This window comes from Pseudonaja textilis, chromosome 1, assembly GCF_049901715.1.
Source record: "Pseudonaja textilis isolate UNSWEBS1 chromosome 1, rPseTex1.2, whole genome shotgun sequence".
NCBI lineage: Eukaryota > Metazoa > Chordata > Lepidosauria > Squamata > Elapidae > Pseudonaja > Pseudonaja textilis.
Window position 1 is genome coordinate 194,685,507 of NC_141990.1, and position 24,133 is coordinate 194,709,639.

The 24,133-nt window shown below is 37.4% G+C and overlaps 1 protein-coding gene across 35 annotated transcripts in view; it reads left to right on the forward strand.

The window, feature by feature from the left end:
- The window catches only part of BAZ2B (bromodomain adjacent to zinc finger domain 2B), a 233,378-nt gene that overhangs the window by 177,887 nt on the left and 31,358 nt on the right, over positions 1 to 24,133 (forward strand). For 20 of the 35 annotated variants that reach the window (XR_015740773.1, XM_087920145.1, XM_087920148.1 and 17 more), the window contains 9 exons: positions 7,115 to 7,325; positions 9,504 to 9,596; positions 9,708 to 9,769; positions 11,505 to 11,570; positions 13,733 to 13,798; positions 14,816 to 14,860; positions 15,161 to 15,193; positions 16,582 to 16,647; positions 22,123 to 22,263. Coding sequence is in view for 34 of the 35 variants with exons in the window: in XM_087920145.1 (XP_087776271.1) it covers positions 7,115 to 7,325; positions 9,504 to 9,596; positions 9,708 to 9,769; positions 11,505 to 11,570; positions 13,733 to 13,798; positions 14,816 to 14,860; positions 15,161 to 15,193; positions 16,582 to 16,647; positions 22,123 to 22,263 (783 nt within the window). In the remaining variant the exon portion in view is untranslated. The remainder of the gene's footprint in view (positions 1 to 7,114; positions 7,326 to 9,503; positions 9,597 to 9,707; positions 9,770 to 11,504; positions 11,571 to 13,732; positions 13,799 to 14,815; positions 14,861 to 15,160; positions 15,194 to 16,581; positions 16,648 to 22,122; positions 22,264 to 24,133) is intronic. The other 15 variants (XM_087920141.1, XM_087920133.1, XM_087920151.1 and 12 more) reach the window with 2 other exon arrangements.

Below are 24,133 nucleotides of genomic sequence, written 5' to 3' on the forward strand. Positions count from 1 at the left end.
GCTTGCTTGCTTGCTTGCTTGCTTGCTTGCAGCGAGATGCATGCATGTAAGCACATTCTAATTAAACAAGAAATAAAGTACCCTTTGCTTCTTAAAGGACTAGAATAGATTGCATTGATCTTGGGTTATTTTAAATGATATTGGTTTTAGATTATTTTTACTGAAGCAAAATAAAAATATTTGCAATACTGTACAGGTGAAACTCTATGACTATTCCCTCCCATCAGCAAATCCTGTGAGAATTATACATTTTTAATGGAGTATTTTCAGAATCTTTGTCAAGCTATAATTCCCAGGATTATTGGAGAAATCCATTCTATTGATATGATCAGGTTCTTAGTATAATGAATTCCCCTGAGAGATTAAGTAGATTATGGTATAGTGAGCAATTAACATAATCTTTAGTGAAGTTATAGACCCTGTCTCAGAAGTACAGGTCCTAATGTAACCTGTAAAAACCTAAACAAATGGAAATGATGTAATGATAAGTAACATTTAAGACAGTTTGATATATGCAGAACCCTGATCTGGATTTGTCAGCATACAAATGACAGATTAACAGGGTTGGAAGGGACCTTGTAGGTCATTAGTCCAACCCCCCTCCCAAGCAGGAGACCCTACACCATTTCTGACAAATGGCAGTCCAATCTCTTCTTGAAAGTCTCAAGTGATGAAGCTCCAACAATTTCCAAAGGCAAGCTGTTCCATTGGTTGATTATTCTCACTGTCAGAAAGTTTCTCCTTATTTCCAGGTTAAATCTCTCCTCCTTCAGTTTCCATCCATTATTCCTTATCTGGCCTACAGGCGCTTTGGAAAATAGCTTGACGTCTTCCTTTTTGTGGCAGCCCCTCAAATATTGGAACACTGCTACAATTTCGACCATATGATCATTTCTCTCGGATTTCATACTTGCATATTATATTGCACAGATGGTACCCCTTTAATTCTTTCCTTCCATTAAACTCCTAGACCATGGATTCCACTGGGTCTTTCTCAAAATGCCAGAATATCTCAGTAACTTTATTAAAGTGAGATCACAACTTCCAATTGTTTTACCATTTTTGCTGAAATTATAACTGTTTCCCCCCTGCTTATTATTTCTACCTCTTTAGAAAATTGAATTGATATTGAGCAAAAAAATTTTTAATTATAAACATTGAGGCCTCCTCCACAGATTTCTGCCATAGTTATTATTGCTGGAAATTTTTGCATTGTTGGGAAAAAGTCACATAACTCCATTGAAATGCCATTATTATGCTGGTATTAAACACTGGAATAATTGTAGAGAATTTAGATTGCTTGCCAGGCTTAACTGTCCGTTATAGAACTTTTAACTGTCGCTTTCTTTGTCCAGTTCTGGGTACAGTATGTCTTTGATTTACATAATCAATTTGAAATAATTTTCAGTTAAGCAAACAAAATAAACCATTTGATTATGCCAAGTGTTAGTTTTGAAATCACCTTTGTCCTCATTTTGGGTGTTAGCAAAACGCTTTTAAGAAATTGGAAGAGTATAAGCATTTTTATGTTATAGTTAGTATGGATCTTATGTAAGCTACAGAGCAAATAAGGTAAGTAACTCTTCCCTGATAGGATTTTTTAAATTGCAATATGTGTGCTTGAGACAAGTGCAATTTAGAGCAAGTATGAACTTGAAAATTCAGAATAGCACCTTTGGTGTTATGTTTGCTAGTATAAATAATGCTTTTTGAATGCCTTTTTGTATATGTCTATAACAGTCTTACTCTGTAAGCTCTAAATTTATTGTAATTTCAAGTGTCTTTCTAATCTGGTTCTGTTCTGATATATTCAGCTGTTATATTCATCATCCCTATTTAGCATGCCACTGATAATGTGGCTGAAGATAATAGGAGTTGTAGTTCAAAGCATTAGAGGACAATGGATTGGGGAAGGCTGTTTTCTTTATACCAATTATTGCTATTCTTAAAACACTAATATGATGGGTAGTTCTGCATCTGTTACATTGTCATCTGTAAGCACTTGATTATTTGTTTTCGGTTTTATGCAAGTCACTGTACTTATTTTTAAGTTTCATTCAGTAATTAATATAATTAATCTTAAGGCACCCTAACGTATTTAATAGTACATTGGGGGGCGGAATCTTGTTAGATCTCTGGTCTATCTAGGCCATGCTTTCTGAGGCAGAGGTGTGTCAGGATTTCAGGCAGAAGTCTTTCCAACCCTCTCTATGGATCCAGGGAGACTACATTTTCTAGAGCTTGTGCTCTGATACTGAGCTGTTAAAACCTGTTGACAAATGTATATGTTTTAACCGAAATATTTGGGTATTATTTTATGAACAGGCCCACATGTAGCAATCCCGTAAAAGATCCTTGTGGAAAAAAGAATCTTTTCCATCCCTATCCACGTTGTTACACCTATAGAAATCTTGGTGAAATAGTTGGGTTTATTTGATGCAGATGGTGTAAGAATTCAAGTCTAATATTGTTAATTTTCTAATTCACCTAGCAAAGGTATCTAAATTCTTGTTAGATTCTTAGGAGAAAACAGATTGTGCTCATTGTCCCTCAAGTCAATAGTGCATTTAAAAAAGAGAGAGAGGGAGTAGAAGGTTGGTATTCAGTTATCTTTCCATTCATGTGAAGGACTATGTAAAGGACTATGACCCAAAGGAGATTCCCTTGTTCCATTGCTTTCCAACTTTTTAGAATAGCTTTCAGAGTATCTGGGGAGTATCTCCAAAATCCTCTCACCACTATCTTGCTGAGCAACATTTAATGACCAGACTTTCATTCACACAAATTCTGAATTGAGCAATACATATTTAGCAGGATGGTGCATTTCCACGGGCAGAGATAATTAGAAGAGATTTATTATGTAAGTCTTGACATGTAATTTGGAGTGTTACAAATAAGATACATATTGACCAACTCATTGATAACTAGGTTTGAAGAAACAAAGAGAAAAATCAGGTGCATAATTGGATATATTAGGATCATTTATTTATTTACAATTTGATTCCTGCCTCATCTTTCTTTTCTGGCAAGTACTGAAGTCTCAAATATATTTACAGTCATTTAGAAGTAATCCCATCGAGTTTAGGGAATTGAGCTCTAAGGCTACAATCCTAAGCAACCTTACCACTGGGACTTACTTGCAATTGTCAGAGTAATTATAGATGTGTATTAACAAACACTTCTGTTAGTATTTTTTTTCCTTTAGGCAACTTGCAATTTTCATAAAGTTGTCACCACTTTTTCAAGAAAAAGGTCATTCTTCAGATTTTCCTTTTCATCAAGTCCAGCCAGCATGATGGCTATTCCATTTTGCTGCCGATATAGTGGAACCCACATGGCTGTCAAATAGAGCAGTTTATCAGAATTTTAGAAGATCCAGATTTTAAGAAATTCCTGATTCTGTATTCACTGGAGTTCCATCAATTTATGGGTTTGGTTTCTAAAAGGAAATTGAAAGTCTTATCGCCCCTCAGTGCAGGTACATATTGTCTTTGGGTATATATGGAAGGGCAATCATGTTTCAGTTCTTTATTCTGAAATAAACAGAAAGAAAAGAAATCAAGACAGCTGTGGACTATGTATAGTTTGGTGCTTTTCAATTTTCACTCTGCTGAAAGGACAAATTCTAGTACATTTACTATTACTTCATTAATTTGCTAATTGAATAACTCGAAGAGCTTACAGTTCTAATACTTACAGATATAGACATATGCTTCGATATATATATATATATATTTGTTTTCTTAAGTTTTCGCGGGTACTTACATGTATGGCATTCAGCTTTGTTCGGGTATTTTCCCACGTCATAGTAGTTGTGCTTTTAAAGCACAACTACTATGACGTGGGAAAATACCCAAACAAATAATATATATATATCGAAGCATATGTAGGTTTAGGTATGTTCGGGTCTTTTCTCATGTAAGATTAAGACTATCTTGGCGACGTTTCGGCGAGGTCCCACTCGGCATCCTCCGGCTGGTGCTTTCGGCTTCGTGCCAGTGCAAGCAGGATGGCGAGTGGGACCTCGTGGAAACATTGCCAAGATAGTCTTAATCTTACATGGGAAAAGACCTGAACACACCTAAACCTACATATCTGTACCTGTGAAAATCTACGAAAATGTATGTATGTATGTATGTATGTATGTATGTATGTATGTATGTATATTTGTTTTCGTAGATTTTCACGGGTACAGGTATGCAGGTCTTGGCGTGTTCGGGTCTTTTCCCATGTAAGATTAAGAGTATCTTGGCAATGTTTCTACAAGGTCCCACTCGCCATCTTCAGTCTGGTGCTTTTGGCTTCGTGCTTTTGCTCGCTATCATGTGTTGGACTAGTGAGGAAGTGTGTTCCAGCTTTTTACTGCATTTTTGTGTTCATCCAGGCGGGTATTTATTCTTCTATTGGTCTGTCCAATGTATGTGGCAGTGCATGATGCACAGGGGACTTCATATATGCCTTGGTTTTCCAGGTCAATTTTATCTTTGGGGTTTCTTAGGATGGCTGCTATTTTTCTGTCTGTTTTGAAGGCAGTCTTGATGTGATGCCTGTGTAGTATCTTACTGATTTTGTCTGTAGTACCTCTTATGTAGGTCAGGACAGCTGTTCCATAGGTCTGATGAACACAAAAATGCAGTAAAAAAACTGGAACACACTTCCTCACTAGTCCAACACGTGAAAACAACAGGTCATAGCATCGACTTCAATGGCACCAAAACCCTAGCCATTATAGAAAACCCTAGCTACAGAATTATCAGAAAAGCCATAGAGATTGAAAAAAGACCTGAAAGCATGAATAGAAGAGATGACTCTTGACCAGACTGTCAATTATCTGGAAGCCTGCACTCTCAAACAAAAAAATCTCCACACCACAAGCCAGGCAAACACCTGGGCACAAACAGACTCCCCCTGATACCTCCAGCTCAAATACACCCCAACCAGGCACCCAGATGAAACCTAGCTTCCTAATAAATTATAGCCATCCATTTACTTGGAGCCAAGCCGCACTAAAAGCCTCCAATACAGGAAACACAGTGTTGCCAGCCAATCAAGACAAAAAAAGCTACAAAACAGACAGAAGATATTAGAAACACCAATCAAGCAGAACATAGCAAACTCCAAGACCAATAAACACAGACCACGACTCCCAACCAATCAGGATGAAGAAAAAAACATTCTGGCACAGCATAGGCTAGCCCCAAATTTAAAACAGAATCGGCTGTGAAAGTCTGACTCACAGACGAACACTATACAGAAGCCTGATGATGACAGAAGAGATTCTGCCGAAATGTGGCTACAACTTTAAAAGCACAACTATAATGACGTAGGAAAATAACCGAACAAAGCTGAATACCATACAAATATATATATATATATATATATATATATATATATATATATATATATATATATATATATATATATATATGTGTGTGTGTTGTATGTATGTATGTATGTATGTATGTATGTATGTATGTATATACACACACACTGCTCAAAAAAATAAAGGGAACACTTAAACACAATGTAACTCCAGGTCAATCACACTTCTGTGAAACCAAACTGTCCACTTAGGTAGCAACACTGATTGACAATCAATTTCACATGCTGTTGTGCAAATGGAATATACAACAGGTGGAAAGCATAGGCAGTTTGCAAGACATCCCCAATAAAGGAGTGGTTCTGCGGGTGGTGACCACAGATCACTTCTCAGTTCCTATGCTTTCTGGCTGATGGTTTGGTCACTTTTGAATGCTGGTGGTGCTTTCACTCTAGTGGTAGCATGAGACAGAGTCTACAAGCCACATAAGTGGCTCAGGTAGTGCAGCTCATCCAGGCTGGCACATCAGTGCGAGTTGTGGCAAGAAGGTTTGCTGTGTCTGTCAGTGTAGTGTCCAGAGCATGGAGGTGCTACCAGTGTCCAGAGCATGGAGACAGGCCAGTACATCAGGAGACGTGGAGGAGGCCGTAAGAGGGCAACAACCCAGCATCAGGACTGCTACGTCCGCCTTTGTGCAATGAGAGACAGGAGGAGCATTGCCAGAGCCCTGCAAAATGACCTTCAGCAGGCCACAAATATGCATGTGGCTGCTCAAACAGTCAGAAACAGACTCCATGAGGGTGGTATGAGGTCCAGACGTCCACAGGTGGGGGTTGTGCTTACAGCCCAACACCGTGCAGGACATTTGGCATTTTCTAGAGAACACCAAGATTGGCAAATTCGCCACTGGCACCCTGTGCTCTTCACAGATGAAAGCAGGTTCACACTGAGCACATGTGACAGCGTGACAGGGTCTGGAGACGCTGTGGACAATGTTCTGCTGCCTGCAACATCCTCCAGCATGAGTGGTTTGGCAGTGGGTCAGTAATGGTATAGGGTGACATTTCTTTAGGGGGCCGCATAGCCCTCCATGTGCTCGCCAGGGGTAGCCTGACTGCCATTAGGTACCAAGATGAGATCCTCAGACCCCTTGTGAGACCATATGCTGGTGCAGTTGGCCCTGGGTTCCTCCTAATGCAAGGCAATGCTAGACCTCATATGGCTGGAGTGTGTCAGCAGTTCCTGCAAGATGAAGGCATTGATGCTATGGACTGGCCCGCCCATTCCCCAGACCTGAATCCAATTGAGCACATCTGGGACATCATGTCTCACTCCATCCACCAACGCCAGGTGTGGGAGGAGATCCCTCAGGAGACCATCTGCCACCTCATCAGGAGCATGCCCAGGTGTTGTAGGGAGGTCATACAGGCACGTGGAGGCCACACACACTACTGAGCCTCATTTTGACTTGTTTTAAGGATATTACATCAAAGTTGGATCAGCCTGTAGTGTTTTTTTCCACTTTAATTTTGAGTGTAACTCCAAATCCAGACCTCCATGGGTTGCTAAATTTGATTTCCATTGATAATTTTTGTGTGATTTTGTTGTCAGCACATTCAACTATGTAATGGACAAAGTATTTAATAAGAATATTTCATTCATTCTGATCTAGGATGTCTTATTTTTGTGTTCCCTTTATTTTTTTGAGCAGTGTATATATATGGATATTGAATTTTAATTCTGTTTTCCATGTTGTTTTTATAATTACTTTCTGTGAAATATATTGATTACAAGGGGATGCAATGGTGTCTGCTGAAAGGAGAAGACGTCCTTCCCCGCATCAGAGCAATGGAAGGTCGTAGGGGCCGGCCACCAAATCCTGATAGACAACGTAGCAAGGAGGAATCAAAAATGAGACGTCGTAAAGGTCGGCCGCCAAATGTTGGTAGCACTGAATTCCTTGATAATACAGATGCTAAACTCTTAAGAAAGTTACAAGCCCAAGGTAAGGATTTTTTAATTGATTTTTTAATTATTTTCTACCTGTCTAAAATTTCTGTATACAAAAAATGAGGCTATGGTGCCTTCGTTGAATTATCACCAGGAGGCAGCATCTGGCTGATACTGTGTGTACTTGGAAGCTAAGCAAACCAAGTTTGGTTAATGCTCTGTTACTAAATTTATAAATACACATTTGTTCCATTTCTAATTAAATCTCCTTTGCCACTTTTTACAGGATGAAATTACTGCAAGTACAGTATATAACAAATGAGCATTTATACTCACAATTTTCTCTCTTAACTTTTGAATATTTTTTTCTGAATTTTTAACATGGCATCAGTAAAGGATCTTTTGTTTTGATCATATTCTACTACAGGTTTGCACAACTCAAGAGGAGGAGGAGCCAGGTTAATTACATTGAAATGAATACCTCATCAATCATGGGCTGAGAAAGAATAGCTGGTCCAGTGATAGCTGTTTGTCAGCTAGTGACAAGGAGGCAGTGCTGGAGCTGGCAGTGAGGCCTGAAAGCACTCAGCAGCTTATTTTTTAGTGTGGAGGAAGCTGTGAAAAGCTAGGAGATGGCAGCAGATTCTTCCTGGCAGCAACAATATTTGGTGGCTATGGATTTGTTAAGGTTTTGAGAGAAAACCAGTGGGCCACAGAAGGGTCCTTGGCAGCCATGTGTTGTGCTATCCTGTTCTAGAAATTGCTGTGGCAAATTGGACTTGCCGACCAGCACATGTGGTGAAACATAACACCAGTTTGGATAGATAAAGGATTTCTACAGTCTGTTAAAGATTTGCAGACCATGACCTATCTTCTTGTGTTTGCAAAATATGCAAATTCTGATGAAAACTTGCTTTCCTTGGCACAAAACTTCACTTTTGACAATTTTAATGGAAAAAGTTTAGTATTATTACACTGAACTATTAAAACTAATTGCCTCCTTAAGGATGAGGAGAAGCCTTAAGCAGAATTTTGGCAGCCTGAAAAAAAACCCACAAGTCCTTCCTAAGGCTACATTTGCGTTTATGTTTTCTCCCGACTTTTTAACCCCAAGGGACAGTTGGTCTGTAGGTCTGTAGTGCTGCAAAAGGATAAAAGGAAATTTTACCTTCAAATCTTGGATCTTGAGCTCTTGGCCTGTGATTTCTATTCAAGGGAAAGAGAATGGTTCTCATCCATATTTCTGATGCTTATGTGTTTGTAGATTTGCTTCACAATGAAATCAACGCTGCAGAGCTTGGTTAAATCTTCTGACACTTAGGGGAGAGGAATAATTAGCCAGCCTCTGGCACATTCTTCAAAGCACACGCCAATGGCCTGGATGTTCTCACTTGGGTAGCCTCTGATTCTATAAATTGGCACTTATACTATCTATGGGTAAAAATCCTCTGCGTCTAATTATAGTTTATTTTGTTTTTATAAGGTAGCTTGTCTTGGCCACTGAAGTTTTTGCTGTGGGAAAATAATAGAATCAAACTGTTACAAAGCAAGTAACGATTCTGCTCAGTGTAGTTTCAAATTACATTGAGAATAATTGTTGCACATCATTCTGCATTTCTCAATCCTTAACTCAAATTATTGTGTTCGTTTCTGGGAATCACCCTTTAAGATTCAGAAAAAAAACATGAGTATGATCAAGGGACTAGAAACTAAACCCTATGAAGAGAGATGGAAGGAACAAGAAATGTTTAGCCTTGAAAAGGATACAATAGTACTTTTCAGTTCCCTGAGATGATGTCACAAAGTCCAAAGTCAGAATTTGCTCTCTTTGATTCCAGAGAGCAGGTTCAGAATAATGGATGGCAGTGACAGGAAGGAAAAAAAATCACTATAGGACAGCCAAGCCGAATTGTAACCTTTTGACCTGCAGGTAAAAAAAAATTGCTCCAGTGATCTTCCAGAATCTGAATGTCAATCCATATTATTTTAATATTGTTTTAAATTACCCAAGGGGAAAAAAGAAAAGAAGTGATGGTTTGAGATGCATCTGCAGTTTCATACTTTCCCTGAGGTACTAACAAATTAACAAATATTTGTATGAAATCATATTAAGGATTTCCTCAGTGCCGAGTTGCCTCTTTTCCATTTGTTTTTATCTCTCCATTTGTCCAACTGTCCTTGTGTCAATAGGCAATCTTTATTATACTGCAAGCATTTCCCCTTTGTGTTCCAGAAATTGCTAGACAAGCAGCACAAATCAAGCTTTTGAGAAAAATTCAGAAGCAAGAGCAGGCCCGAGCTGCTAAGGAAGCAAAAAAACAGCAAGGTCAGTATTACACATCTTTTTAAGAACCTTACAGCATTTGAAACCATAGATATTATGTTTCCATTATCCTGACTGTTATTTACTACCAACGTGTTTTTGTCTTATTCTTAGCTATAATGGTTGCAGAAGAAAAAAGGAAGCAAAAAGAGCAGATAAAAATAATGAAACAGCAGGTAATTTATGTCTTTCAGGTTGCAACTATGCACCTTGCAGAATGTACTATTTTAGTGGTGCGTGCATTTGTGTATCTGTAGTGGGGCTACCACTTGAAAACTCATTTTGCTTTGCTCGAGCTCAGCTGGATAATTTGACGATCCATAACACATTATGGAAAAAAAATGCATTTCAAGCATGAAGATGTGCCATCACCTGCAAATTCTACAGATAAAGTTGCATTTAAAGGGGAAAAGCAAAAAAAAAAAAAAGAGAGAGAGAGAGAGAGAGAGGAAAGGTTAAAAAAAAAGAGGGAATGCACAATCATGAGTATCTGTCCATTGATACACAGTCAACTTTGGGCATAAAGGAACATTTTGTTTCATTTCTCCTGCCCTGCCCTTCCAGGATTGGTTGAGGGGAGTTCAGAAATCCCGTGTTTATGGCCACTTGCAGTGTCTCTTGCTCAGGTGACCATGATGTACTATATTTTTGCTGAAAACTGGTGTTTGCTTCTGATTTTCAGCAAAAACACTGACATTTGCTTAATGACTATAGATTCACCTAACAATCATGGTGATCCACTTTACAACTGTCACAATTTCTAATAGTAATTGGCAGGCTCCATTATGATCATAAGATGAGGACTATTTGTACATCTTAGATCAGGCTTGTTCAACCTCCAGCCATGGGCCACATGAGGTCCTGAATAGTTAGTAATGCAACTCCACAAGATCATAAATGTTTAACAGTATTATACATAAACTACATTACATGTTTTATATATATATCTTCACTCAATGTAGCCCAAGGCAAGCCAACAGGTCGGACACCTGTGTCTTAGAGGTTTTTTTGGTGTTGAATATAAATTATACTTTGTTTTGTAGAAATTTTCTCTTAAATTATAAGATGAATTGTAGTCCTTTTAACCACATGTACTGTTCATCCTATTCCTAAATTTATTGCAAAGAATTTTTTTTCTTTGTCCATTATATTCTCCATTGATTCACAGTTATTACTATCAGCTCTTGAAGCTGTGAAATGCCAGAGAACTCTTTGGGATGTCTAGATCTTCATACAGAGACACAAATTGAAATGAAGAAATTTACAGTACATTTTTGCTCAGAAGTGATTCCCTCTGTATTTGTGGTAGCGTGCTTCTATTAAGAATTCAGTCCCAGCGTATTATAGAAAGGTGGTAGGAACTGCGATGATTTTAATAAAATTGGTCAACAATGTGGCTAATATTTCTGTGTGTTCGGCTAAGTACATAGGGAAAACAAAATTCTTAGAAGTGCTTTATTTTTCAGTATTGGAACTCATGTTATTTCGGCAGCCATTTGTTTTAGGCCAAAGTTGAGATTTTTGAGGCACAGGTGAACCATAGAAAAGCATTATTTTTAAGCATCTGGGCCGTTTACTTACTAACTTTGATTGTAGCTCCCAGAAGGTCCTCCTTCAATGGTACCACAATGCCTGGAAGTCCCTAACCACCCAACCACCTAGAAAAGGGCTGCAGTCTTAACATTGCATTATTTGGCAGATGTCATCGCATGATCTGGTATGGCCTATGAAATCATTGTGGCTGGCCTCTTCCAGGGGAATATGATGGAATAATAACAAGCAGTGAGTGTGCAGGGGAGGCTTTGCCCGAACTGGATGGCCCTGTGTGGAAATTCACTCTCTGCTATGGCAGTAGGGGGGTGGCTTATTATTACTGCTGCTTCAAATGAATGAAAGCCTTTCTTGTTGCAGGAAAAAATTAAGAGAATTCAGCAAATCCGAATGGAAAAAGAACTCCGAGCTCAGCAAATATTAGAGGTATGACCAACTTTTAATGGCAAATAGAAAGAAGGACTCTTGCAAAAATTTAACAATTTTGTATTAGGATTGTATGCTCTTGTGGAAATTTCAGTGTGGCTCCCAGGCTATGAATTTTAATTTTTAAAAAGATATAAAACTACTTCACAGAACACTTAATATGTACAGGAATTTCTAGAAGAAAATTATTAGTCTGTTGCCAACTTCCTGTTTCCATTCAGATGAATTTTCTCTTCTTATATTTAAAACAGTAACACATTTAATAGGGTATAATACACATTAATATACTGAGCTCAACTGTGTCAGGGGCATCAGGTTCCGATGAAGTGGATAGTACTCTTATGAAATCTTATGCCACAATAAATATATTCATGTTCAGGATGCAGTAGGTAAACTTACTCATGGTCCTGTGTACACAAACACACACAAAAAACACACACACACATACAAGACCTTTTGTGGTTTTTAAAAATAATTTTAAATATAATCTTTATTAAAACTAATTAGCTAATATGAACTAATAGATAATAAGAAAAGGAAAAAGAAAAGAGAAATCAAAGGGGAAAGGAAAAAGTGGAAGAAAAGGAAAAAGTTTTTTAAAAAAACCAGAAAGTATAAAGAAGTGCCTTCCAGAGTTCTTCATAGCACTTATAAGTACAAATATATTTTGACCTTTCTTTCTAAATTTATATCATAATGTTCATCTATCTTTATGCTATCCTGTCTAAACATCAAAACCATAAATCACAAGTTAATTTTTTTCCATTTTTACGAAAAAAAAAGTCCACAAGAAGCTTTCAGTCAGCAATAAAATGTAGATAATGTCTTGTGTCTTATCAAAGAAGTCAGTTTATCCATTTCAGCAAAATCTGTCAGCCAACCATTCCTCCATAGTGGGTAGTGTCAAATCTTTCCATCTCTGTGCATACAGTAATCTTGCTGCTGGGAACATATATTGAAATAATCTTCCATGGCTTTTTTCTTACTGTTTAACCATCAATCCTAAGAGGAAACGTTCTGGCTTCAATTAAATATTAATATTTAAAATACTTTGTATCAAAATATGTATTTGGATCAGTGGTGGGATTCAAAAAATTTTTTTTGCTACTGGTTCTGTGGGTGTGGCTTGGTGGATGTGGCAGGGGAAGGATCCATTCTTTCATCCAGATAACAAGCAGCAAAATACAATTTAGACATGTGGTTGCTCTGATGCCTGTTATTAGTTTAATATTCTCTGAATGGATCCAGAATTATTTGCACTTACTGATAACAATTGCTGGAGGAAAAGAAGAGATAATTTGGCCAGTTGTCCTCACCCTTTTATACCTTGTGTGTCCCCTGGGAATGACTTATCTAGAACAGTGTAAAAGTAAGCACTGCTTATATAGTCCTGTAGATATTGAAAAGCTAAATGATGAAGACAGAGAAAGGAAAGATCATTTGGCTGAGTCACTAGAACAAGCGAAGGTGTATTAAGAAGACTGATAGTTGAATAGCATGATTTTAATTTTAAAGAACGTGCATACTTGTACTTCTAAGAGATGTATGAATCTGTGTTTTTTGCAAAAAGTTGGTTTGTATTCATTCTATATATAACTAAACTGGAGAAAATTGAGATTTAAGATTCCTGTTTCAGGTTTCCATTTCTGATCTTTCTGGCAACATTTCTTTTTAATCTCAATTTTCATACTTGCTGCTTAACCATCGATCGGGAAAAATGTGGTTCTGATAATATGCTGAAGAGATTTTATTTTTTTAAATTCTGACTTAATTAGATCCTCAAAACTGTACCCACAGATGAGGTTTATCCAGGGAATAAAAAACATTCTTCATCATTAATTGTTCATTTGTTTGTAAACATGCCACTTCAAGCAAAAAGTTTAGAAGTTCAGTAGTGCAGCCATGTTGTAAGATGACATGTTGTTATATATGATGTTTTTCCTAGACTGTACGTATGTAAGTCTTTCCTCTAAAAAAAAAAAGATCAATCGAATTGACTCCTAACACAAAAAAGTACTGAGGAAGAAATCTGTTATGATGTGTACATGGTGTGCAGTATTGTTTCGCACCTTGTGAAGCATGAAGCCTTATTGCTGGTCTGAGATTATTTTCAAGCTGTAGCGTTCTCTTGCATGACCTTGGGACCTGTTTTGCATGCACAGGCTAAAAAGAAAAAGAAGGAAGAAGCAGCAAATGCCAAATTATTGGAAGCCGAGAAACGAATAAAGGTTAGTTTAGAGAAGCATCAGAGCTTTTATTTTCCAACCATTTAAAAAATGAATTGTATGACCATACACATCAAACCCGATAATGTACCCATTTAAAAAAAAAAATCAACACAATTTTATTCTGAATGCTTTGCTCTGTACAGGCATTTACATGTGTCTTTCTGTGTTTTGTGTGTATGCATCTATAGTCTGTAAAAACACAATAAGTTTTTAAGCATATGTTTCTGACATTCAGCTTTTATATGTGTATATGTAAGTAATAATAATGAAAACAAGTCCATGCATAATCTTAAAAAAAATCATGAGCCATTAAATATGTAGCTTAACATTTAGATTGAGGCCAGGAGCCCATAAACTATGAGTTACCTTCTGTGCATAGCAGAGTTCCCTCTTGTTGTCAGTCTCCATCTTCACTGTTGTTCCCTAAAAATTCCTCTTCTAAGTCTAGAGAATTACCCAGTATAGCATTGGAGATTCAACAATAGAAGGAAGAGAGGGAAATGGATTATTTCTCTAGATTTGAGGCAAGGCAGAAACACATGTAAAGAGCTCTGATTCAAGTTACTGGATATGTTCCCAATTTTCCATTTTACTGTTGGAAAGAAATTAATCTATAGAAAAAAGAATTGCACTATGAAGGTCATAAAAGTTTTCTTCTATCAATGAAAAGTTAGTTTGGGTAGTGAAACAGAACATTTGAATCGTACTTTATTCCCATCAGGTTTGGGATGATAGCTGTATACAACCTGCAGGTCTATGCAGAATATGAGAGCCTTGTTTTCTTATCATGTTGCCTCATTCCTGATCGTGGCATGATCTGATAACCACTGTAGTGCATCTTCCACACATTGTGTTTTCAAGATATTCAACAAGTCATTGCAGGTTATTAGAAAAATAAATTAAAGTGGGATTAAATAAAAAAACATGAATTTTGACTTTCATCAGTATGATAGAAAAGTCATCTTTTGTTGATAGTAACATTTATCAGATACTTGATTTTTTTCTTCATATTTCAAGGAAAAGGAAATGAGGAGACAGCAAGCTGTCCTTCTGAAACATCAGGTATGTATCCAGAATTTAATTTAAAGAAACAGAAATTCTAGTTTTGAATGAACACCTTAAGAATTTGGAGGACAAATCTTCAAATATTCTCCCCTATATGATATATACTTATTTTAATTGAATAAGTATAAATATACGTAGATGTTTTACTTCAATGTTTTCATTCATGTTATGGGTAAAAAGCTTTGCTTTGGGATGGGATGATGGGGGCGGGAGGAGGAGGAGGAGAGGGGAATTATAAAGTGGTTTTTTGACTCTGTGATTTCTGTTTCATAATATTGTGCCAACTCTTTCTACCAGGAGTTGGAGAGGCATAGACTAGATATGGTATGGGTATGTTTACTTTTGTACATCTAACACCGCATTGTGATTTGGTTGTGATATGGTTGTCATAGCAATGCATAAAATGTAGCACTGGCTGCTGTCATATTACATACTGCTGCATGGCTTTCCAGCACAGTGCATTGCATACATCTGCTTGTCTTGTCTGTAAAAGAAAAGAACACAACTTACCTGAAACCTAACTATAAATTGACCCATCTGAGCCACCTGTGAGGCTGTTGCCTTGTTAACAGAATCTTCTTTGCTGTAGTATCAAGTTGGACTGCTGAACGTAGCGAGGGTTCAAATTCACACCATCCTTACACTTCTTTTTCAAAGTATAAATAGATTATCCATGATTTTCACTAGGCCATTTGTGCACATGTTCAATTTACTTAACGTTAATATCAAAGAGAGATATGATTTTCAAATTACTTCAGCATTGTGCAATTGAAAAAAAACAACTCAGTTTTAAATTACTAAAAGTATCTAGTCTTTGGGCTATATTAAAATAAACCCACACAATTTTGATCCATAGACAAACCTTTGCAATTCTCCCCTCTGCCCCATTGTGTTGTAGTTCAGGATTAACTCCACATTAACGTAATCCTGGATGCAGCGTATTTCGCTTGCCTTAGAGCAGGGGTGTCAAAGTCACGTCGTCATGGGGTATCATCATGTGACGTATCGTGACTTTTTTCCCTTCGCTAAACCAGGCCAGTGCATGACACATCCAGCCTGCGGGCTGCGAGTTTGACAGCCTTGCCTTAGAGGGACAACTCAGAGGATTATCTCTTCGCATTCCTGCTCAAATATGGCTACTTCATTGGACACTAGCTTTTAAACCAACAGATTGATTTTTAATGATTGGCTGTCAATGTTAATTGTATCCTCAGCAACACATACCCAAATGAATGATTACAGCCAATGTGTAGCCCAAATGGTTTGGAATCTTTTTTAGAAAAGTAACTTTAGGTTATTTTCCAAAGTATCTGCATTACAATTTTCTAAAATTTAATTGGCCATTCAGCGAGCGACTGCAAACTTCCTATTACAGCAGATGTAAGGTAACTGACCTGTTCCAGCCAACCATTATGCTTTTTGTTCGGCCAGCTTCTGAAGGAGCCTCACAACTGACCATAAGTAAATCTGTATGCTTCTGTTTTACACTGTCTCCATGTTCATCGCTTTACTTTTTTGCTTTCAGTTGTACTTGTATTTGCTTTCTAAACCTGAACTAAAACATGCACAGACTTGCTATACTTTTTATTTAGCATACACCCTGACTTGTCTGTTAATGCTAAACATGTCCTGTTGAGTTCTGGAAAATAATTAATAAAAAAAATATATAAACTCTTGCTTTCAATAGTACTTTGTTCTAATTTGATTTGATTTAATAGGAACGGGAAAGAAGAAGGCAGCATGTGATGCTGATGAAAGCTATGGAAGCACGTAAAAAAGCAGAAGTGAGTATTAAAGTCTGATATAGACTGATTCTGTTTCCTTTCCTCCCTTCCAATATTTCCAATAATTTCTATTTTTTTTAAAAAAAGAGTTTTAATCAAACTGCTTAAGGACAAGTGATAGCTTACCTACTGTCAGTAAATCTACTTTCATTTTGCAATTAGGTCATTTCATGCTCTTAAATTTTACCTGCAAATGCAGTCTTATTCCCTGCCCTCCTTCCTTAAGTTAGCAGATTTTGCCTTCCCGCTCCCCACAAACCCAATGCAGAATATTTTCCTCTGTGACTTTTGTGCAAACCTCCAAAATGAATGATAATTATAATTGCTTATTCCCCTACTTGCTTGATCTAATCTGTCAGATAAAAGAAACAAATGGAACTCTGGGTTACATTTGGCATAGCATGTGCACAAAGCAATTTCAGTTAGTGTCATTTTGTTTGATGTGGCTGATTTTTTTAGTAGCTGTTGTAGGGGCCTGACCTGGATTGGGACCAAGACACAGTCTTGTTCAGAATCACAATTGTTTACTGGGAGAAGGAACTCTTATTCATTCTAGTACAGTCAGACACTGTCAAATATAATAAACAAGTATTTAAACTTTAGGCAATATTAGATTTTCTGGAGAGTAATCAGGGATGCTTCAATGAAAATAAGAACTGGAAGGCAATTTAATCAGCTTGATTTTCCTGTGTAGTGCAGCTATAAAGAACTTAAAAAGGAAACACTTCTTCAAATTAGCCTTGTCTCATAGTGTCTGTAAAGGCACCTCCATACAGTTTTCAGCAATAGTATATACTGTAAGTAGTGGGATTTCCTGGTGGTCTCCTATCCATATAGTAACCAAAATTGATCTAGATTTTTTTTCATGGTGAGCATGCATGAATTGTAATCAGTTTCTGTATGAATCAAAGTTCTGAACTCAAAGACACACTCCAATGTCTGCAATGAGTAAGGGTATGTGGGGAAAGTTGCTTGGAAAACAGTAATGTGAAAAACCTTAACTAAAGGTGAAAATTGTGAAATTATTAACATACCGTTCTCCAAATTATTGCCAGTTCCAGAATCTGTAGTATAAGCTGAAATTTAATAAAATGTTTCTCTCAGCATTGCCAGATAGTAAGAGTTAATAATTACAGGCCATACTGTATGATCATTGTGCATAGGCTATAAAATAAAGCAAAGGAAATTAGATTCAAATACAGTGTGCAACATAACTAATATATCACTAATACTTTGGTTGATTAATTAAACATGCTTAAAATATTCTTCAGTTAAAAATTTAATTTCAAAAACCAGCAGCCTTTTAAACTCAGCTGAAAACATTGAAAGCAAAGATTAATAAATCAAATATAGCTACATATTTAAGTACTTACAGCTGAAAAGAATCTATATCAATTCTAATTAATTTCAAAGGTTAAAAACACCTTATCAATAGCATTTAACTTCAAATACTATGAAAGATAAACTTCTGTGAATTAATGCCTTGATCATTCACAGTCTGTTGAATGATCTTTGATTCTGGAAATTTGAACAGTTGAGAATCAGTCAGTAGGTGTGTCCCCCCCTCTCTCTCTCTCTCTCTCTCTCTCTCTCATATTTGTTCAAGTCTCTGCCTTTTTTCTTAGAGCCACTAAATCTTCAGAAGGCTGCACCCAGAAATTTATCTTCATTTTGCCTCTATGAACTCTATAACAAAGTGCTACAATTGTACCACTGGTTCTTCCTTCCCTCCAACTCCCCCACCCACCCCCAAGTAACTCTCAGAGGATCAATAAGCAACAAAAGGTTGTTAAACATGCATTTATCACTAAGCAGCGCTGTCAGCAGTTTTGTCGGCAGTCATAATATGGAAGCGTATCTCAGGTTTTGGAAGTTGTCTAATAAGCAGTTTGAAAGCAGAATTAAATTCACAGCACCCGAGTGAGTCTTGTGCTCTGAATATTCCATGATTGAAGATTTATACCACCTGGTTGCCTATTGAACATACCATGGGGAATCTAGACCTAGTTTTACTTACTTAACAAAACTCATCTTTCAGTTTTAAGTGTCCTGTGTATACGCTTTGACAGTTTAAAATCGATAAAACCAAATGCAGAAGCCAAGAATGTTTTATTAATTGGAAGAGGAGGTAAGTAATGCTGCAGGATGATTAAGCATAATTTTTCGAGCCCAGCAGGAATGAATAAACAATACAGCTTAGAAGCAAGCCAGGTCGGTTTCCCTTCCACCGTAGGTTCTGTTTTGCCCAACCCACCCAGCATAATGGCTCCCCTGGGCAATACAAAGCTACAGCAATATGGGTTATTTAAGCAGTTCCCCCCATGTTCAAATAATAGGTACAGATTGCCTTGAAATTTAATGAATACAATTCTGCTCAGCCAAGAATGCAGTAGGGTGCAGACTGCCTATGCATGCATAAATATACTGGGCATTTCTAGACTGTCTGGCATTAGTGCATCGTTCACACTGTAGCTTTGCAATGCAAGACTTCTTTGCATGATACCCAAGGGAAAAGCACTGTTCATTTTCTCTCTTGGGGACCAGCTTTTCAAGCTTCTCTCCCCTACCCCACCCCGGTGGTTACATCCATTCAAAAAGCAAAAACATGAACAAGCCAAAACTCAGTGGGCTCTTGTGCGTATTGCAGTTGCATCCAGAAAACAAAGGGGAATAGGAGTCCGGTGCTTCAAAGAGATAGGCAAAACCTCAGGAGGCATGAGGAAACAGATGAAATAGTACACCACCTGCAGCACAGCTGCAAGAAGGATGGCTGCAAGGTTCTTTTTGCAGGATTTGCTGGAAAATCTGTGATGTCATTGGGATATCGAAGGGCATCCATTACTCATGAAGCTGGCGTCCACACCTATCCCTCTCTCTCTCCTTACAATAAATAGTAACTCTGGCAGAGATAACCAATGCTTAGCAGAGGGAGTAAATAGACCTTTTATCATTCTATGTTTACCTGTCCAGTTGCCTTCCAGGAACTGATCAATACAGCATCTTCTTAGTCCCAACTTCTTACATAGACCCTGTGAGCGGCCAGCTTATCTTCCTTAAGGTTCACGCCATATTAGCATTAGCCTGTAATTGAAATATAGGAGCAAATATTGCATATACATACTACTTTGGGAGCAAAAGTTCATAGATAATGACAGTTAGAACAAGCTTTTTTTTTTTTTTTTGGTTACTTAAAACAGATAGTCCTCGTTTAATGGGGACCAGAAACACTAAATGCCATGCTTATCAAGGGGAAGATCATGTGACAGCACCAGACTTACCACAGTCCTATTGTGGTTATTAAGCAAACCATCTCTGGTCATTAGGTCAGACACCACATGACCATGAGGTGATCATACTGCCATTGATTTTGCTGTTTGGAAACCAGCTGTGCAAGTCGCAAATGGTTATCGTGTGATTTCCGGACACTGTGATTATCGTAAATGCATGCTGGTTACAAGGTACCCGAATTGCAATTATGTGACCAAAGGAACACTCAACACTTGTAATTTCAAGGATTGGGCATGAATTTTTTTTTCAGTGACCTCATCACTTCAAACAATTGCTAAACAGGGCAATCATTAATTGACAATGATATTTAGATTCAATCTTATATACTTTTATTTGGGAAGAAATCCTGCCGAAATCAGTGAATAGACAAGTATAGGATTGATATCTTCAGTAGGTAGATTTTTAATGCTTAAATCAGTATATTCAGGATTTTCCAGCAAAGTTTCTTTTATTAGGTGTTAAAGCCTATAAACTGCCTGCTTTATGTGATCATTTAGACCAGGAGTCTCAAACTCACAATGTCATGGCATTGTCACATGACATATCACGACTTTTTTCTCCTTCACTAAACCGGGCATGGGTGTGGCCTATGCGTGTCTCATCTGGGCTGTGGGCCGCGAGTTTGACAGCCCTAATTTAAATCTATCTGCTCAGCTCTCACAGACTGGCATTGTACCCTATCACACAAAACTCAGACCCACAATGAGAACAAATTGAGCCTCCTTTTTTTTTTTTTTTGCTTGATCTCTCCCCCTGCAAAGTGAAAGCTGTAAAAAAAAATGAGGCAGGGGAAGGATAGGTAGATGCACATGACCCCAGACAATGTGTTGGGGATAAAGAATCCTATTCTGCGGAGATTTCTGAGAATCTGGATTACTTGCTGTCGCTGGGTGACAGCAGGCATTGTAGGACTGTCAGGCCATCTCCTGTGTTCTCTGTGCCAATTTTTTTGCCTACGTGTCAGCTTCAGTGCAAATTTGGCAATCCAGCAGTGATTTGCTTTGGCCCAGAAGTCATCATTGTCAACTGCAGCATGATTAAGGAGAGGTCGTAGGGGAAAGTCATTCTTTGTTTGGCCTTATCACTAGGAGAGTCCTCTTGCTTCCATGCTTCTCTGTTTTGAGTCAAGTGCTTTTCTTCTGTTAATGTCAGCCTGGCAAGGTAGCCCAGACAAGAAGCACACCCAGAAGTACTAGCTCTGCTTTATTGTAAAGTTACATTAACGGGTTCTTGCAGGTCTAAAAGTGCATCTCTTTCCTCCTCATCTTTACTGTTCAAGAAACTAGGGAGAGTTCCTTTGAAGACATTTGCCATGCCCCCATTCCATCTGCGGAGTCAGATTTCATTTACTGTATCAGACAGTTGTCTGGCCTGTGGCTCTTCCAACGGTCAATCTCACATATCATTACAAGTGAAAATACTGTACAAATAATTACAGGTGGTTTCAGATTTAAAATGAAAGAAGTAGACCAGTAAAGTAATATGCATCATATTAGGCTACTGGGATAATATTTTTTATCTGGAAAAACAGTGAATGAAAATAGTGGCTCAGATCCTCCGTCCCATTCTAATTAGAAATTAGAACTTCTCTATTAGCACTTTTGTTTGCTGTCGTGTATTTTCAGGGCGGGAGGGATGTTTACACACATATGTCTCCCTGCAGCTTCCTATGAAGTTGGAACCAGTCTTCTGGCAGATGTCAGAATTCCAGTATACCTTGACCTTGAATGTGCATTTGGTACTGAATCAAATGTATTCATACTCTTATCACATAGCAATTCATTTAAAAGTAGAGATGTTAAAAAGAATGTATCATGCTGCTAACTCTAGAAACTCTGCCTCAATTAAGCCTAAGAGTTTTCAGTGCACTTATATGTATGTAGTGCAGCCCTTGTTTGTATTCTCACAGTACAGAATTCCTTCATGCTCTTGAAAATAGACTCCAGAGTTGACTGATAGTAGCACCTTCCTGCAGAACCTACTGTGGCAGACCTCATTTGCAAGATTTGGTCTTTTGTGTATTTAAAGTTCAGGTGTGACACACACCCCCATCCCCATTTAACCTAAATGTTTTAATTTCTGAGGTGAAGATTTAAGATTATTGCTTTTCAAATTCTTAAATTGTTCCTTTGGAAGTGGACTATACAGGGGGGTTAATTCTGTTTTATCTATCCTGTGCTACTCAAGGAGAAAGAGCGGTTAAAACAAGAAAAACGTGATGAAAAAAGATTAAACAAACAACGAAAACTGGAACAGCGTAGATTAGAATTAGAAATGGCTAAGGAGCTAAAGAAGCCTAATGAAGATATGTGCTTAGCGGACCAGAAGGTAATTAAAATCATGTAAAATGTACCTTTCATTGCTTTGCTGCTTCTCCTTCCTTCCTCTCTTATTGTTGTAGCAATTTCTTTTTACTTTATTGCCTTTTAAAATTATGCCCATTTTACTTTAGATTGCTTGATCATATTATGTCAGTGTTTCAGGATGACCGGCATTTACACTAAAGCACATATTGGGATGTGGTATGGTTCTTTTTTTTTTCCTGTATTTTAGTAGTCAACATTGTAATGTTTGGGCTGTTTGTTCAAACTCTCTCTGCTCGTTTCCAGTATACCTCTTTAAGTTCTTGCCTTTATACCCTGCTTGGGAATTCTGAGAGACATTTGGTTGCCTCCTTTCGGGAACAAGAATATTTTTCGTCTGATCCTGCATAGCTCTTACACTCATAGCTTCTCAGAATTTTTCTGGACTATCAGTTCCATGGTGAATAGTCACACCTTGCAGGATGCAGAAGGAAAACATTTTTCTTTAGGGAAAGTCACTGTTCCTTAGAACACAAACCACAATGCAGCATAATTTGAAAATTAGATTTTTCCACTTGTCTAGGTCAGTTTGGTTTCAGGTGCTATTCAATAGGAGATGATGGGTAAAAAATATTTTTTTGGTTTATTTTTATTTTTAATCTTTTATCTGACTTTGATCCAAAACGTACCTTGCAGTTTTAAACTAATGGTTATCATAAACTGAAGACAGTCTATAATAGTACATAATAGAATGTTTATAGCAGGGTACCATACTGCACTAGACATTATTAACCTTTGCAATTGCATGCTAAGCATGTCCTAAAGAGCGCTTGTCTGTAGGTTAGTAGAGAACTCTGAACACCAATATGGTCAAACCCGTTGATTGTTCTTTTCTGCTCCTACCCACAACATATACCAGCTTGTGATTTGTTTTAGACTTCAGATCAGGCTTATTGCTGGGTGAAATGGACAACAAGGTTTAAATATTTTATCTTAAGAATAATCAGGAACAGCTCTTTAATGATCAAATCTGGGTTGCTGTTGCTAGAATACACTGCACCTAGTATTTGTTCTTTATTTTCTTCATCAACATTTTAGGAAAATGCAATGTACGATATTCTAGCATTATTTCAGAAGCTTAGTTATTTTCCCTTTTCAATATAAAAACTCATGCATTGAAGACATGTGGGAGTATTGCTTTAGCTCCATGCCTGGACGCCTTGTATGACTGCTGGTCTAATTTCCTGTTCAAACAAAAGGCTAGACTTGTTGCCAAAATTCTGCAATGAGGACTTAAGATGGTAAGAAATAAGTGTATAATAGCCAGAAATAGCTTGTAGCCAAATGTATTTTAATTATTATTATTAAATGTATGATTCCTTACAAAGCAGCTGAATAGATTATGGCCTATTTGTTTTCTCATGTACTGCACTTTCACAACTAAAGGAGATAAACAGACATTTTTAGATAAAAGCCAAGCATGAAGAAAGTGGTTTACTACTTTCTTAGCACAGCTAGTTAATGGGCACCTTGTCAGCTGCAGCTTTAGCTCGGCATGCTTGTGCAACCTTTTTGGGTTTGAAAATCACACTTAGCCTTTGAGTCAGAATAAAAGCTAGATTTAATTTGATTTAATGTTAACTTTAACTAAATCAAATTGTTATAGTTATTCTTGGTATATTTAGTAATTGCCTCCTTCTGCCAAAGTCAAGCATAATAATTTAGCAGTAACATATGGGTAACCTGAGCTTTCATAATAACCAGATTACAAATGCAAAGGGCTCCTATTTTTTCTTCAGAGAAGACTTATTGGGTCTAAAATATGATCCCTACAAATAAATGAGGCTTCAATCCATTTATCCACAAGTCATTGATACCCTGTTTGTGGTTAGAAA